Genomic DNA, 18,508 nt, shown 5'->3' with positions numbered 1-18,508 from the left:
AGTGTTAGTCTGACAGCCTCCTTCCCTTGACCTCGCCCAAAAATCCATCCGGGGGACCAGTGAGCGTCACGTGGCTTTGGCCACTTATGGAGCGCCATTCGGCGGCCACAGAAGCACGTTGTCCGCTGAGATTCAAAGGAGGGGAAAATTGTCCTGCCAGCGCGGATTATGGTTACTAGATCGTGTCAGAGGCTGCTTCTCTGCAGCCCGTGAAAGTGTGCTATCTCCATTGCTGGAAAGGAGCCGTGAGAGAAGAAAGATAGTGTATTTGAGTGAGAGGAGAGGCAGGATTTTCAGAGCTCTCAGCGACACGCCTACAGCGTTTGAGACTTGAGAGCTGAGCCTAGTTTTATATCCAGTGAAACCTCGATAAAACTGAGCCCTATATTGGACAAAACGGACAGTTGGGACTGAACAATGTGTCCAAAAATAGTTTCCATTTGTCACTTAGAGTGTAGTTGACAAAGTCTATTAGTTCCAAAATTGCCCTGACAGTTCTGTCTCACGGTTCTGAGGACCCAGGTTCAAATCCGGCCTCGGCTGTTTGGAGTTTGCATGTTCTCCCCATGCCTGCGTGGGTTTTCTCCTGGTACTCCGGTTTCCTCCCACATCCCCAAAACATCCAGGCAGAGAATGGGACTGATGTATTCCCAAATCACAGGTATACAAAAAAAATAGATCAATTTCAAAAGACGTGGCAGGCCATGTTGAATGTGGGGCATTGACGTGATGATATATCTATTGTCTATTGTACAGAGACTCGCAGAGCAAAAGAGAGAGGGCCATATGGCGGCAGTGTTAACTGAGGAATTCAAACAAGTCTCTGGAGTCTGGAACATGCTATTTTTGGTACAGTAACAGTTTTTTGTCAAGCCGTTCGCCTTTGGCAATGGATTTGGTACTAGGAAGCACCCAAATCCATCCGTAGCTGCCATGTTGGGAAGGTCGTCGTTACCATTAAGACAATGATTTTAACCTTTATGGAGCCAAGCACATATTTTACAATTGAAAAATCCCACAGCACATCAACAAACAGAAATGTTACAAAAAGTGGATATATTAATTTTTGTATGTACTCCTGCCATCTAATAGAAGAGCATTTCTTTATGTCTGTCACTATGTCTCACTGGCATAAATAGATGAATAAAGATACATTATTTCTTGGAAATACATTTTTTGGAGCAATTAAGTAAATTTTGATAATTTCCCACGGCACACCTGAAGAGGGCTCACGGCACACTGTGACACCCCCCCGGCACACTGGTTGGGAATCACTGCATTAAGGCAACTCGTGTTTACATTTATCCATCCATCCATTTTCTGTACCGCTTGTCCTCACTAGGTTTATGGTCGTGCTGGAGCCTATCCTAGCTATCTTCGGGCGAGAGGTGGGGTACACCCTGAACTGGTCGCCAGCCAATCATTTAGACCAGGGGTGTCAAACCCATTTTTGTCACGGGCCACATCGTAGTTATGACTTCCCTCGGAGGGCCGCTACGACTAAACCCATATAAATGAAAGATTACCTCATACACTGTTATTACATACAGTATACACAACGCATTGATGAATAACCAGTTTTGAAATCAGAAGCCGATTAAAAACATGTTCTTCAACTATTTTTTTTTTTCAAAGGGGGATTGGTAACAAAAAAATGCTTGCAAATATCTCAATGGTATTACACCAGAACACAATGAGCAATTTTGATTTGCTTTCGCGAGCCACATAATTTTATGTTTAAAATTCAACTATCCCACATCCTGTCCTACCCTTTTCTGTCCCCTTTTATCTGGTTCTCTTGGTTAGTTATTGCATGTCCTCACCGGGTGTCCCCCCAATCTACAAATAACTGTTGTAATGTTACTTGTGTTCAAATATCTAGACTGTCTCACTATTGTTCTGCTGTGGTTTTCACCCCTAGTCCCCTTGTCCACTTTGTCCCTCTGTTTGTCCCCTAAAACCCTTTTCTGTCCAGCTGCATTTTCAATAAACAAGAAAAACAAAAAAAAATCTTAAAATAAGCAGATGGAGTATTTCAAACTCCCTGGTTGCACAGCAAAACTGTTCTAGCACAAAGGCATATAGATCCATCTTTCTGCAAGGCCATGCCGCTGAATAGGACAGGATTAAAAAAATAAATAAAGATTCTCAGACAAAATTCTCTGGTCTGATGAAACCAAAATAACGCTTTTTGACTTAAATTGCAAGCGTCAGAAGAAGAGTCCCTGCTCATCACCTGGCAAACACCATCCCGACTGTGAAGCATGGTTGTGGCCGCATCATGCTTTGGGGCTCTTTTTCTGCTGTGCGGCTGTTTTTCTGCTGCAGGAACTGGGCGACTAGTCTGCAGAGGGTAAGATGACAGCTGCCAAATATAGATAAATACTTCAAGAACTTGCTCCAGAGTGCTTTGGAACTTAGATTAGGGCGTCGATTCACCTTCCAACACGACAATGACCCAAAGCACACAGCCAAGATGACAAGTGGCTTCAGGAGCAGCCTGTGAATGTCCTTGAGAGGCCCAGGCAGAGCCTAGACTTGAATCCAATTGAACATCTCTGGAAAGACCAAAGACCTGATAATTTCTCAACCAAGTTTCATGAGGGTTACTGTTTTTATCAACTCATTGTGTGTTTAGCCAAACCTATAAAGGGAGAGGTGCTTTTTTTCTCTCGTCTCTGTCGTGGACATGGTTCCGGTAGCAGGGAGAGAGAGGCCCAGAATTCTGTCATCCTGTAATCATATTGAGTTCCGGACATGAATACGGATCAAATTGCAACGAGTGTGAGTTCATTCTTTGGTTATTTTCATTGGAAAAGCAACGAACACTCATCAGGAAGTGTGGCGATAGTGGTTCAATACGGGTAAGAAATAGAGTCATACTTCCAACAAATCCAAGATGGTGAGAAATAAGATTATCTTGTCTGATGAGACCAAGATAGAACTTTTTGGCCTTAATTCTAAGCGGTATGTGTGGAGAAAACCAGGCACTGCTCATCACCTGTCCAATACAGTCCCAACAGTGAAGCATGGTGGTGGCAGCATCATACTGTGGGGTTGTTTTTCAGCTGCAGAGACAGGACAACTGGTTGCAATCGAAAGAGAGATAAATGCGGCCAAGTACAGGGATATCTTGGACGAAAACCTTCTCCAGAGTGCTCAGGACCTCAGACTGGGCCAAAGGTTCACCTTCCAACAAGACAATAACCCTAAGCACACAGCTAAAATAACGGAGTGGCTTCAGAACAACTCCGTGACTGTTCTTGAATGGCCCAGCCAGAGCGCTGACTTAAACCCAATTGACCATCTTTGGAGAGACGTGAAAATGGCTGTCCACCAATGTTCACCATCCAACTTGACAGAACTGGGGAGGATCTGCAAGGAGGAATGGCAGAGGATCCCCAAATCCAGTTGTGAAAAACTTGCAGAATTCCCAAAAGACTCATGGCTGGATTAGCTCAAAAGGATGCTTCTACTAAATACTGAGCAAAGGGTCTGAATACTTATGGCTGTGTGATATTTCAGTTTTTCCTTTTTAATAAATCTGCAAAAATGTTAACAATTTTTTTTCTGTCAATATGGGGTGCTGTGTTTACATTGAGGAAAAAAAATGAACTTAAATGATTTTAGCAAAAAAATTAACTTAAATGATTTTAGCAAATGGCTGAAAAATAACAGAGTGAAAAATTTAACTGTGTCTGAATACTTTACGTACCCACTGTATATTCCTCTGCAACGCTACACTAGGTTGATTTAGAAGTGAAGGTTTTGAGGTGAAGTCAACTGTTTGATTGAATTGAAACGTGCTAAATGTATGATAAAGGTTTCTAATTTGTGAATATACTTGTACAGAAGTCCTATCATTAGATGGCGGTTATCCGTGTGGACGCCTCGGTTACGTCCTCTCTAGTATTGTCTTTGTTTTTGTGGTTTTCGTTCATCTTTGGAGACATTACGTGACTCACAGAAGGGAGGAATTACTGAACATCAGGGAGAGTCTACCTCAGACTTTCTTTCACCAACTTTCGCAAATCCGCTCAGTTCCCCCCCCCCCCTCGAGTTACACACCGGGGTGGCGGCTTCGGTCTATGGTGAATGGAGACGCTGGCGCCGAAGGGGGAAGCGCGCCGGCATCAAAGTTGAGCTCTGGAAGAGAGTGTCCAGATTGACGTTCCCGTTGATCCACCTCGCGAATCTACGCTCCCTACCCAACAAAATGGACGAGCTTCATCTTCTGACAAAGACCAGTCAAGACCTTCATCTTCTGACAAAGACCAGTCAAGACTTCGGACGTTCCGCCGCCCTGTGTTTTATGGAGACTTGGCTTTGTCAACTCGGCCCCAATGGTGCCGTAATGCTTCCCGGCTTCCATCTTCACTGGGCAGACCGCGTCATGGAGTTATTGGGGAAAACAAAAGGCGGCGGGATATGCCTCTATATCAATGAAAAATGGTGTACTGACATCATGGAGCTCAGCACATACCGCAGCCTGGATTTGGAGTCGCTGTTTTTGAACTGTAAGCCATTCTACTCTCCTCGAAATGAAATTGGGGGAAAAAAAACACCCAGACTCACCTCTCATTATTCGTGGGGACTTTAACAAAACTAAACTCAACCACGAACTCCCTAAATACAAGCATCACATTGACTGTCCTACCAGGGAAAATAACATTTTAGACCACTGCTATACTACGCTAAATAACGCATACCGTGCCATACCTCGTGCAGCTCTGGGCTCGTCTGATCACTGCTTAATTCACTTAATACCAACATACAGACAAGAACTTAAATGCGCGAAGCCAAAGGTGAAACCATTGAAAAAGTGGACCAACGAAGCAAAGAGAACTTCAAAGCTGTCTAAACTGCACAGACTGGAGTGTCTTTGAAAATTCAGCTGGCAGCCTGTATGAATATATGGACACTGTCACATCCGATATCAGTTTCTGTGAAGACGTGTGTAGCAACAAAGTCATTTCGCATGTTCAGTAACAACAAGCCGTGGTTCCCTGCCAAACTTAACTTTGCCATGCTAAAGAGGACGCATATCGAAGTGGGGATAGGGCCCTGTATAATCGCGCTAGAAACCACCTGACTAAACAAATTAACATTGCAAAGAGAAACTATGCAGTAAAGTTTAAAACAGTTTACCGCTAACGACCCTAAATCAGTCTGGCATGCATTACAATCGCTAATCAATTATAAGCGACCAACCCCCCCAACCCGACGACGTGAACACCTTCTTCTGCATATTTGAAAAGGACACCTTTACACCCCACAACCACCCAGCCGCACCACCGACCACCATCACACCTCTGAATCTCTGCGTTGACCATCCGCAAACAGGATGTGAGACGCATTTTCAAACAATAAAAGATTAACAAAACGGCAGGCCCAGACCTTGGGTCTCCATCCTACCTCAAAGTCTGCGCGGACCAGCTCGCTCCCGTCTTCACACAGATGAATATCTGTGTGAAGACGGGAGCAAGTAGATCTCTGGAACTGTGAGAAGTACCATCTTGTTTCAAACGCTCTACCATCATCCCAGTCCCCAAGAAACTTGCAAACGCTGGTCTGAATGACTATAGGCCTGTCGCCCTGACATCTGTGGTCATGAAGTCCTTTGAACGCCTCGTGCTAGACCACCTCAAGAGCGTCACAGGTCCCCTGCTGGACCCCCTGCAGTTTGCTTACCGAGCAAACAGGTCCACGGATGATTCAGTCAACATGAGACTGCACTTCATCCTGGAACATCTCAACGGCGCGGGGACCTACGCGAGGATCCTGTTTGTGGACTTCAGCTCCACGTTCAACACCATCGTCCCTGAACTCCTATCCTCCAAGGTTCTCCACCTCAGCGTCGACACCACAGTCATCTGCGTCATCAAAGACGGTGAAAAGTCTGTGGAGCCGCTGGAGCTGTGGTGCGGCCGACACCACCTGGAGCTGAACACGATCAAGACTGTAAAGATGATTGTGGACTTAGGGAGTCATCCTTGGTCACAGCTGCCCCTCATGCTGTCCAACTGCCCTGTATCAACCATCGAGACCTTCAACTTCAACTAAGACAAGAGGATGCAAAATCCTCTTGTACCGTCCACATCTTGGTCACCACCTCTTCCAGCCCTTTCCCTCACGTGGGTGCTGCCGAACAATGCAAACTAAAACAAACAGACATTCCAACAGCTTCTTCCTTCTTGCCATTAACTTAAACAGTTAACTTACAATTCCATTGCAACATGCTGCCAATTTTTTGTCTTGAGTTTGTCACATTTCTGTTGGCCAATTTTTATTTTTTTGCTGTCCACACACGTAATGCGTTGACAACAATGAACTGCCTATGTTAGCGTCACCATTGGCACAAAGCTCAAAATGGCCTTGACCTGTACATGTATGTGGGTGAAGGTCTCACAGTCCTGCAGCTCGAGGGCAGGCCTTATTTTACATACATGGTGATTTATTTATTTTTTAAATCATTAAAATTTCGGTGGCTTTTTAAGAACACTCTTCTCTGTGGATATTTATTTTGGCCACTTTAGTGGGTTAATGACTCTACTTCTTTGCCAAATGTTTATTTCCTGTATTTTACCCAACCAACTGTTTCTCATATTTGCAATGTTATATTGTTTCTATGGTGCCTCAGTAAACGTGAAATAGGAATTAAAATCGTCCACACATTCTGAGTGACAGACGTTTTTCTGCCGGGTGGCCTGAAATCAGGTCATTAGAATTTCTCGAGCTTATCTACATCACTAGCGAACATCTCCACTCCCGAGCCAGCGCTTTCAACATAACAAACATCTATGCTCTCACAAGTAGTGATGGTTGTCTTCTACCAACCAATCAGGAAAGGGGGTGGTCCTAGCCAAATATGGACAAAGCAGATACAAAACTGGGTCAAACAGAAGTAACTGTCAGAGGGGCCTTTTCTGGACATTGGTATGACAAAACCAAAGTGTTTTTGAAAATTAAACTGACACTTTGATACTAAGTCCATGTTAGTCACTGTTTGGAGGTCTAAATAGCCAAAATATGGGGCCTTTAAGTAAATTTTTGTGAACAGAGCCTGCCTGTTTTATTTATTTTTTATTTATTGAAGATATTGTACTTATTGTTCTACATTACAATGCCAATGTTCAATATTCTTTAGAATCAAGTTATTTTACATAGTTAAGTTATTAATCTCTCATTATCTGTGGCATTAAAAAAATCAACGATACTATTCTTTGTGATAGTTTTTGTGAAAATATATCGTCCTAAAACAATTACTGTTGTCGTAGGCCTAAACACTAGAGCAAGAGCAATGGATAACACAAAATTAATGTACAAACATTATAAAAAAATAGAGTAACAACTGTAATAAAAATCTGCAATATAGCGGGACCGTGAAGCAAGAACCGTGATATAGCGGAGGATTACTGTAGCTGTATTCCATGATGATATTTCCAGTGGCTCATTGTTCCAGGGCTGGGACTCATTGTTTCCAGACATGTGCATCCTGTGAATCTCACATAGAACAAGTGTAACATAATCAATGTCTAGGTGTTGTTTTTTTTTTTTTTTTTAAGCTATGTGTGTGTTTAGGTGACGTGTTATAATGAGCTGGAGGTGATGATCCATCCTGACGGCGTGATCCCTGTGCTGACTTTCTTGAGGGACCACACCAATGCTCAGTTCAGAAACATGATCGACCTCACCGCTGTGGACATTCCTACACGTCAAAACCGCTTTGAGGTACTGCAGTTTTTTTTGTGTTCTCTCAAAGGAGACGTTAGGCCTTTTTCTCACAATTTAAAACCCTGGTGTCTTGTCTACTCAGCCTTATTTATAGAGTACTTTAAAACGACTGCAGCTTTAATAGTGCTGTACATAAATAAAACAAATTAATAATAATGCTAAATAAATACATTAAATATTCATTTTAAATAAAAAAAGAATGTTCAAGTTGTGGTTATATTCCCCAGAGTAAGGAGAGAAGAGCTGTATGCTTCCCTTCACATTGCATAAAGGAGGTCCAAGGGTTCTGGTCGTCCCAAACGTCTTCCATTTAAGGATTATGGAGGCCACTGTGCTCTTAGGAACTTTTAAGTGCAGCAGACTTTTTTTTGTAACCTTGGCCAGATCTGTGCCTTGCCACAATTCTGTCTCTGATCTCTTCAGGCAGTTCCTTTAAAGTAGCACACTTTGTATTATCATTGTCATAGAGCAAACCACCTATTCATAATTTGATGACAGCTGTTTGCACTAATTAAAGCATCAGTTGTTCAATGTATTGTGTGCTGGTTTTCAGATTGTGTACAACCTGCTGTCACTACGCTACAACTCTCGCATTCGAGTTAAGACATACACAGATGAACTCACACCGGTGGACTCTGCTGTTCCCGTCCACATAGCTGCCAACTGGTACGAGAGGGAGGTGAGTCACGAGCTAGTGATGTCTGCCGCGAACGAAACGGCTCTAAAGATCCGGATCGTAGAAGTGAACCATGTCATTGGTCAATATGTATGGCGTCGTCTCTCTGTCTCTGACTGCACAAAGCAGAGGAAGGCAGCAATACATTACAGAGCACACAGATGAGGAAGATGAGCGAGAGAGAGAGCAAAAGGCCACGACAGACAACACAAGCACGCTGATAAGGAATAGTTAACAAAATGAGTGACAGCAGGAAGAGGGTAAAATCTGGACACATTTAAACTTTGACAACGCTCCCCGGGTGCTTAAGTTGTCCTCTGCTCCAGTGTCTTCCATTAACAAGTGTGTGCGTGTGTTCACTGTGATGGGTAAAAATGCAGAGAACAAATTTCATGCGCATGCATGCATGTTCATGACAATAAAGATGATTCAATTCTATTACAAAGGCAGTATAAAGTCTGCAAAAAAATCTGTTATCGAGGTGGCTCCACACTTAAGTGAATTTAGTTTATTGTTGCACCATATAGAGTGAATAAATGCATATTTTTATCCAGCCATCCATTTTATCCCGCTTATTTGAGGTCAGGTCACGGGGGCAACAGCTTAAGCGGGGAAACCCAGACTGCCCATTCCCCAGCCACTTCGTCCAGCTCTTCCAGGGGAATCCCGAGGCGATCCCCGGCCAGCTGAGAGAAATGTCTCTCTAGCATATCTTAGGTCATCCATGGGGCCGCCTCGTGGTGGGACATGCCCGGAACGCCTCAACAGGGAGGCATCCAGGGGCATCGTAATCAGATACCCGAGCCACCTCATCTGACTCCTCTCAATGCGGATCAGCAGTAGTTTGACTCTGAGCTTGATAACCAAGCTTCTCACCCTATGTCTAAAGGAGCGCATGGACACCCTGCGAATGAAACTCATTTTGGCCGCTTGTGTCCGCAATCTTTTTGTTTTGATCACGACCCACAGCTTATGACCATAGGTGAGGGTAGGAACGTAGCTTGATCGGTAAATTGAGAGCTTCACCTTTCGGCTCAGCTCCTTTTACCACAACAAAGTCTGCATCACTCCAGACAATGCACCGCTCCATTCTTCTCTCACTCGTGAACAAGACCCTGAGATACTTGAACTCCTCCACTTGTGGCACAAGCTCCTCCTCAACCTGGAGAGGACACTCTACCATTTTCCGAATGAGGACCAAGGTCTCAGATTTGGAGGTGATAATTTTCATCCCAGCCGCTTTGAACCGCTCCCGTGAGAGTTGAAGAGCACTGCTTGATGAAGCCATCAGAACCACATCAACTGCAAAAAGCTGAGATGTAATACTGACCTCACCAAACCGGACCCCCTCAACGCCTTGGTTGTGCCTAGAAATTCTGCCATGAAGGTAATGAACAGAATCGGTGACACAGGGCAGCCTGGGCGGAGGAATCTTACTGCCGGCAATAAGGATCAAACTCTCGTACAGGGACCAAACAGTCTTTATCAGGGGGTCCAGTACCCCATACATCTAAAGCGCCCTCCACAGGGGTCCCCAACAGACACAGCCGAACACCTTTTCCAAGTCCACAAAACACATGTAGATTGGTTGGGTGAACTCCCATTTACCCTCCAGAACCCTGCTGAGGCTTTTGAGCTGATCCAATGTGCCACGGCCAGGACGAAAACAACACTGCTCCTCCGGAATCTGAGATTTGACTTCCAAACGGACCCTCCTGTCCAGCACCCCCAAATAGAGCTTACCATTAATCCCCTCTTTAGTTGGAACACACCCTCTGGTCCCTCTTCTTAAAAAGGGGTACCACCACCTCAGTCTGCCAATCCAGAAGCAATGTCCACATGACGTTGCAGAGACCTGTCAACCGGGGCAGCCCTACAACATCCAGAGCCTGTAGGAACTCCGGGTCAGATCTCATCCATCCTCGGGCCTTGTCAACGAGGAGCTTTTTAAGCACCTCGTTGACCTCAACCCCGGAGATAGTAGAGGCCACCTCAGAATCCCTAGACTGTGCTTCCTCGAATTGTGGTCTTCGAAGTATTTCGCCCACCGACTCACTAGTCCTAAATTGAGGTCAGCAGCTCCCAATCCCCACTATACACAGTGTTGATGGTGGACTGCTTCTCCAGGCTGAGACGCCGAATGTTGGACCAGAATTTCATTGAAGCCGCCCAAAAGTCGTTCTCCATGGCCTCACCAAAATCCTCCCACACCAGAGTTTTTGCTTTAGCGGCCACCAAAGCTGCATTCTGCTTGGCTCGCCAGTACCCGTCAGCTGCCTTTGTAGACCCTCAAGCCAAGAAGGCCCGATAGACTCTTTCTTCAGCTAGGCGGGATCCTTACAGCTGGTGTCCACCAACAGATTCGGTTGTTGCTGCCACGACAGGCACCGACCACCTTACAGCCACAGCTCTGGTCAGCTGCCTCAACAATGGAGGCGCAGAACATAGTCCACTCAGACTCAATGTGCTCCACGGGATGTGCTCAAAGTTCTGCCAGATGTGGGAGTTGAAAATCCTTCTGACAGGGCACTCTGCCAGACATTCCCAACAAACCCCCTTTTAACCCCTCCCACAGGTGGTAAGTTCATGGGAGGGGGGGACCCGCATTGCCTTTACGGGCTGTGCCCGGCCGGCCCCAATAGGTGCATGCCCGGCCACCAGGTGCTCGCCATCGAGCCCCACCTCCAGGCCTGACTCCAGAGGGTTGAGGGAAAACGAGGTCCAATTATTTTTTTGCATCAAAAGGGGTTCTTTGAGTCATGCTTCGTCTGGTCCTTCATCTTGGACCTGTTTGTCATGGGTGACCCTACCAGGGGCTTAAATCCCCAGACAACTTCGCTCCTAGGATCATTGGGGCACACAAACCCCTCCACCACGATAAGGTGACGGCTGCAGGAGGGGGCATATTTTTATGATGATGGGAAAAATATTGCATGCTTTTTTACGTTAATACACATAATTTTAAATTTTTTAGTAATAAATTTAGTAACAAAGCCGTTTGGGAGCCGAAAGAGTGACGTGAACCGATCCAAAAGAGCCGCAATTCGCATTACTATCACCAACTGCACAAGTCCATACATTTGCCATGGGGGGGAACTTTCTCAGCTGTTCTCAAGTCATATACCCAACTGTGCATGTGTGAGGTTGTTGCTTTTTTTCTTTTCTCTTTAAGGTTTGGGACATGTATGGTGTGTTCTTTGCCAACCACCCTGACCTGAGGCGCATTCTGACAGACTATGGCTTTGAGGGTCATCCATTCCGGAAAGACTTCCCTCTGTCAGGATATGTTGAGGTGACTTTTGAGAGGCAATATATGCACCCAACTACTTTTCTTCCTAATACAGCGGAACTGCCAAAGTTCTAGGAAATAATGTAACAGTGAATTTGTTCCAGGCTCTTAACTGTTGCCATCATAAAACCTTTCCAGACAATGCTTTAGGTAACATTTGAACATTCCTGACTGCCAGATGTACAGTGGGGAAAAAAGGTATTTGTCAGCCACCAATTGTGCAAGTTCTCCCACTTAAAAAGATGAGAGAGACCTGTAATTTTCATCATGGGTATACCTCACCTATGAGACAAAATGAGAAAACAAAAATCCAGAAAATCACATTCTGAATTATGGTAGAAAATAAGTATTTGGTCAATAACAAAAGTAATCTCAAAACTTTTATACCCTTTGTTGGCAATGACAGAGTTCAAATGTTTTCTGTAAGTCTTCAAAAGGTTTTCACACACTGTTGCTGGTATTTTGGCCCATTCCTCCATGCAGATCTCCTCTAGATCAGTGATGTTTTGGGCCTGTCGCTGGGCAACACAGACTTTCAACTCCCTCCAAAGATTTTCTATGGGGTTGGGATCTGGAGACTGGCTAGGCCACTCCAGTACCTTCTTACGAAGCCACTCCTTCGTTGCACGGGGTGTGTGTTTGGGAATCGTTGTCATGCTGAAAGACCCAGCCACGTTTTATCTTCAATGCCCTTGCTGATGGAAGGAGGTTTTCACTCAAAAACTCACGATACATGGCCCCATTCATTCTTTCCTTTAGATGGATTAGTCGTCCTGGTCCCTTTTGCAGAAAAACAGCCCCAAAGCATGATGTTTCCACCCCCATGCTTCACAGTAGGTATGGTGTTCTTTGGATGCAAATCAGCATTCTTTCTCCTCCAAACATGACAAGTTGAGTTTTTACCATATGACGCTCTCCCAATCCTCTTCTGTATCATCCAAATGCTCTCTAGCAAACCTCAGACAGGCCTGGACATATACTGGCTTAGCAGGGTGACACGTCTGGCACTGCAGGATTTGAGTCCATGGCGGCGTAGTGTGTTACTGATTGTAGCCTTTGTTAATTTGGTTCCAGCTCTCTGCAGGTCATTCACTACGTCCCCCCGTGTGGTTCTGGGATTTTTGCTTTCCGTTCTTGTAATCATTTTGGCCCCACAGGGTGAGATCTTGCGTGGAAGCCCCAGATCGAGGGAGATTTTCAGTGGTCTTGTATGTCTTCCATTTTCTTATATTGCTCCCACAGTTGACACACACCAAGCTGCTTACCTCTTGCAGATTCAGTCTTCCCAGCCTGGTGCAGGTCTACAATTTTGTATCTGGTGTCCTTTGACATCTCTTTGGTCTTGGCCATAGTGGAGTTTGGAGTGTGACTGTTTGAGGTTGTGGACAGGTGTCTTTTATACTGATGAGTTCAAACAGGTGCCATTAATACAGGTAACGGGTGGAGGACAGAGGAGTCTCTTTAAGAAGTTACATGTCTGTGAGAGCCAGAAATCTTGCTTGTTTGTAGGTGACTAAATACTTATTTTCCACCATAATTTGCTAATAAATTCTTTAAAAATCAATGTAATTTGCTGGATTTTTTCTTCTTATTTTGTCTCTCATAGGTGAGTTATACCTATGATGAAAATTACAGGCCTCTCTCAGCTTTTTAAGTGGGAGAGCTTGCACAATTGGTGCCTGACTAAATACTTTTTTACTCCAATGTATAACAAAGAGTTAGCCGCTGTTAGGGCTGGGAGATTAGTCTATTTTTATTGAATAAATCTAATTCATATTTCATGATCATTTCTTTAAAATATTTTTTGTAGCTTCATTAGTTCAAAGCGCATACCATACCTGCTGATGTCCACTGCTTCTATGAACAACATGGCTGCAAACAGAGAAGAGCTAGTTTACAAAAGCAGAATCACTGTTGCTAACTTGATTTGGTTGCTATATTTAACAACTTTAATTGCCACGAACAATGAAACAACATGAGCCACACCATTTTCAAGTTATTTCCCATATGACAAGAAAGGACCCCGGTGGAAGGCAATCAGGGATCATGTTTACATGTATTGTTTTTTAAAAATATTTTTCCAAGAGGAATCACTTGTTTTCAGTTTACATCATCTGTTTCTATTATTTCTGTGGATGCAGAAAAACCAAAGGTGAATTTTGTTTTGAAAGATTGCCACGGTCATTTGCTTTTTCTATAGAGAAAAAGGGAGACTTATCACTTTAGGGGCATAAAATCCTAGAAACTGTAACATATCAACTAGTATAATGCTACTTTAGCCTCAAAGATGTGTAATGGAGAGGGCAGAGGGAGGTGTTTGCAGTGTGATGTAGTCATCTGTACTGTTATAGTCACTTTGTAGCATTTTGGAAGTAATGCTGCAAATGTGTGTTGTGGGTAGCATATTTAAGTGTTGTAATTTAATTGTATGCATCTGCTTGGTAAAGTCATTTGAAAAATGCAAAACAATGTTTGAAAGATTTTCGGATAATGGGCTTGAATTCCAAATTTAATTTGTATTTTTAGCAGAAAATTTGGTTAAACTGTACCACTTTTGGGGCATTCAAATTTGGACATTCCATTGTATACTACTGAAGAGTTAGAACATTAGTGAGATGAGTTCAAACTATAAGCACATTTTACAAGAAAGTCCAATAATTGAACCTGTCCTGCCAGGTGCGCTACGATGATGAGCTGAAGCGTGTGGTAGCCGAGCCAGTGGAGCTGGCACAGGAGTTTAGGAAGTTTGACTTGAACACACCGTGGGAGGTGTTCCCCGCGCACCGAGAGAACAAGGAAGTTCCGCCCACACTGGAAGCTGGAGCCGAGCCTCCTGAGAAGAAGTGATGGACCCCCTCTCTCATTGTAGTGTGGGTTTCCAACCCTTTTTTTAAACCCACATAAATATTTATGTAAATAAAAGTGCTAATAGTAAAAAGAATAATGCTGTGTTATTTACACACGTCACACCAACTAATGTGCAAAACTACCTTCACCATGTGATGTCATTTCTCAAGGCTGTGTTGAACACTACGTAAGTAAGTTCTGACATATTTTAGATCTCCAAATGACCAGATTTCTGAGCATGAAGCATGCAATGGCACCATTACTGGAGCTGTAATTTGTTCTGTGTTAATATGTTGAAGTTTTGAATTTTTGGTAATGTGTAGTTAAAAGTAAGGTGTTAACCAAAATAAAGATGGCTAGCATGGGAGTATAAGCCGGTCCACAGGATTAAATGGAGAACTGTAAGGTAGGAAAATTGGGGAAAAAATAAAATAAAAATAGTAAATGGGAGATTGTTTTGATCAGATGGTATAGTTATAGGAAAATGAAATGAAAGGCGACTGATATCTTTTTTCCTATTTAAAGGGCCTTCATGTAAATTTGCTTGGTTTCTAAAAGTAATTGATGAGATTAGTTGAATCAGATAACTGTACATGTATACAATGTTTGCCTAAATAGTGTTGGAGGAATATTCAAATTAGCATGAGAATAAATTTTTCAGAGGCGTTACATAGATGGTACCGACGCTCCCTAGTCTCTCTTGGCCAGAGCTGATGGGTAAGTTGGCTGCTTTGTTTGCCGCTGGCTCAGCTGCAGTGGTTAGCGCTTCAGTTCATGCTTTGGTTCTTACTGACCCAAAACCACTGGATCCATGCAATGGATGTGAGCGTGTGCTTGTACGAACTGGCAGTCATGGATAGGTTAAGTCAGTGGATGCCAAACTTTCTCTGCTGGACCCCCCCCCCCTTTGGTTCCTAAGATTTTTGGGGGTTTATTTCACGCATTGTAATAATTAAAATGTGTGTAATAAACTGCAGGAGACCTATTACAATGTAATTAATACATCGATTTTTATTATTATTTTTTTTTTTAAATAAATAAAAGTGAACTTCCATAAACTGCAGGATGTAATAAGTGTAACTGTTTTCAAGCACCATAACTATATAATTATGTTCAGTGTAACAGGTTTCTTTTTTTAATATTCAACATTGCATTGTTTTCATTCATTCGTTCTGCCACCACCCCCCCCCCCCCCCCCCCCTCGTCTGATCACTGCTTAATACCAACATACAGCCAATAACTTAAATGTGCAAAGCCTACGGTGAAAACAGTGAAAAAGTGGACCAATGAGCAAAGAGAGAATTTAAAAGCTGTTTAGACTGCACAGACTGGAGTGTCTTTGAAATTTCAGCTGGCAGCCTGGATGAATATACGGACACTGTCACATCCTATGAGTTTCTGTGAAGAGGTGTGTGTACCAACTAAGTCATGCCGCACAATCAATAACAACAAACCGTGGTTCACTGCCACACTTAAGCGCTCTGCGCCCTTTGCACAATGGTCATTGCACCGGACTATTGTTCTAGGAGTCATTTCAAATTGCTTTAATTGCTAGAGGACTGTCAATAAATAAATGTACCGGAATTACCACATTACTGGCAAGGTTTTATTGCTCAGTGACTGTTTTTTCAATGTCTTAATGTCTCAAAAGTGTTCTCTGTCAATTGACTGTCTGTTGTCGTAGTAGAGCGGCTCCAACTACCGGAGACAAATTCCTTGTGTGTTTTTGACATACTTGGCAAGTAAAGATGATTCTGATTATGATTCTGAAGCGGAACTTGCAAAAATGTTGTTCTTTTTTTATGGTTAGTGTATTCAGACAAAAGTTAATGCATGTAAAATGTTTCATACAAATATGATATGATATACGTGAACAAAGCCTAAACACCAGCTCTTGTCATCTTTTGGTGGCTCTGTGGTGAGATATCTGTTGAACAAAAGACTTTGCAGACCACATACATACATTCGTACATGCTTTGGGGAGCTGGTTGGCCTGAGTGGGGGTGAGGGTTGTGGGTCATCATTGCCCCGTGTCCGTCTCGGCCCACCCCCGCCAGTCTCCCCAATTTTAATGCACTACACCCCACCACACATGATCACGGTAGAGGGATAATGGTTGCCAGTCGGGGACCTGGTGACCACAGTAATAGGGTGGGTGTTGGGTCTTCACATTTCTCTTGGCTTGACTCCTGGGCCTTGCGATGGGGGTCCTCCGCCCCTTGGGTCCCCACCTTCCTGCCCCCACTCCTGGTGCTCTCACCCATCATTGCTCGTGGTGGGCGCTTAACATGGCTTGCTCTTGGCGGACTGTGACTTTTTTTGGGTGGCAGCTGGCTCCTGCGTTGGGCCCTGTTGGTGGTTGGGGCCCCCATGGTGGGGGTGGTGGCGGCTATGGGGTGCACTGGGTGGGGGGTGTAAGGGGGGGATTGGGCGTGGGGGTGGTGGTGGTCCTGTACCCGTGCCTCTCCCTTTGGGACTAGTCGGGGCCCTTCAGTTGGGCTGTGTGGCACCCCACGGGATGGGCAAGTACTTATAACCCCAATTCCAATGAAATTGGGAAGTTGTGTTAAACATAAATAAAAACAGAATACAATGATTTGCAAATCATGTTCAACCTATATTTAATTGAATACACTACAAAGACAATATATTAAATGTTCAAACTGATAAACTTTATTGTTTTTAGCAAATAATCATTAACTTAAATTTTATGGCTGCAAGACGTTCCAAAAAAGCTGGGAAAGTTGAGGAATGCTCATCAAACACCTGTTTGGAACATCCCACAGGTGAACAGGCTAATTGGGAACAGGTGGGTGATTGGGTATAAAAAGAGCTTCTCTGAATTGCTCAGTCATTCACAAGCAAAGGTGAGGGTCACCTCTTTATGAACAAGTGTGTGAGAAAATAGTCGAACAGTTTAAGGACAATGTTCCTCAATGTACAATTGCAAGGAATTTAGGGATTTCATCAGCTTCGGTCCATAATATCATCAAAAGACTCAGAGAATCTGGAGAAATCACTGCATGTAAGCGGCAAGGCCGAAAATCAACATTGAATGCTCGTGACCTTCGATCCCTCAGGCAGCACTGCATCAAAAACAGACATCAATGTGTAAAGGATATAACTACATAGGCTCAGGAACACTTCAGAAAACCAATGTTAGTAAATACAGTTCGACGCTACATCCGTAAGTGCAACTTAAAACTCTACTGTGCAAAGCAAAAGCCATTTATCAACAACACCCAAAAACGCCGCCGGCTTCTCTGGGCCTGAGCTCATCTAAGATGGACTGATGCAAAGTGGAAAAGTGTTCTGTGAGCCGACGAATCCACATTTCAAATTGTTTTGGGAAATTGTGGATGTCATGTCCTCCAGGCCAAAGAGGAAAAGAACCATCCGGACTGTTATGGATGCAAAATTCAAAAGCCAGCATCTGTGATGGCATGGGGCTGTGTTAGTGCATATGGCATGGGTAACTTACACATCTGTGAAGGCACCATTAATGCTGAAAGGTACATTCAGGTTTTGGAGAAACATATGCTGCCATCCAAGCAAGGTCTTTTTCATGGACGCCCCTGCTTATTTCAGCAAGACAATGCCAAACCACATTCTGCGCGTGTTACAACAGCGTGGCTTTGTAGTAAAAGAGCGGGTACTAGACTGGCCTGCCTGCAGTCCCGACCTGTATCCCATTGAAAATCTTTGGAGCATTATAAAGCGTAAAATACGACAACGGAGACCCCGGACTGTTGAACAGTTGAAGCTGTACATCAAGCAAGAATGGGAAAGAATTTCACCTTCAAAGCTTCAACAATTTGTGTCCTCAGTTCCCAAACCTTTATTGAATGTTGTTAAAAGAAAGGTGATGTAACACAGTAGTAAACATGACCCTGTCCCAGCTTTTTTGGAACGTGTTGCAGTGATAAAATTCTAAGTTGATTATTTGGTAAAAACAATTTTAT

At 43.8% G+C, this 18,508-nt stretch overlaps 1 protein-coding gene across 2 annotated transcripts in view; it reads left to right on the top strand.

Moving 5' to 3' along the window:
• Positions 1 to 16,121, top strand: part of ndufs3 (NADH:ubiquinone oxidoreductase core subunit S3) — a 32,699-nt gene extending 16,578 nt beyond the window's left edge. For both annotated transcript variants that reach the window (XM_061764968.1, XM_061764967.1), the window contains 4 exons: positions 7,582 to 7,731; positions 8,288 to 8,413; positions 11,583 to 11,702; positions 14,376 to 16,121. In XM_061764968.1, the coding sequence (XP_061620952.1) occupies positions 7,582 to 7,731; positions 8,288 to 8,413; positions 11,583 to 11,702; positions 14,376 to 14,546 (567 nt within the window). In that variant the 3' untranslated portion in view covers positions 14,547 to 16,121. The remainder of the gene's footprint in view (positions 1 to 7,581; positions 7,732 to 8,287; positions 8,414 to 11,582; positions 11,703 to 14,375) is intronic.
• The last annotated feature ends 2,387 nt before the right edge of the window (positions 16,122 to 18,508 follow it).

This window comes from Phyllopteryx taeniolatus, unplaced genomic scaffold, assembly GCF_024500385.1.
Source record: "Phyllopteryx taeniolatus isolate TA_2022b unplaced genomic scaffold, UOR_Ptae_1.2 contig_24, whole genome shotgun sequence".
Classification (NCBI taxonomy): domain Eukaryota; kingdom Metazoa; phylum Chordata; class Actinopteri; order Syngnathiformes; family Syngnathidae; genus Phyllopteryx; species Phyllopteryx taeniolatus.
The sequence above is the reverse complement of the archived record's forward strand: the minus strand, read 5'-3'. Positions and strand labels throughout refer to the sequence as shown.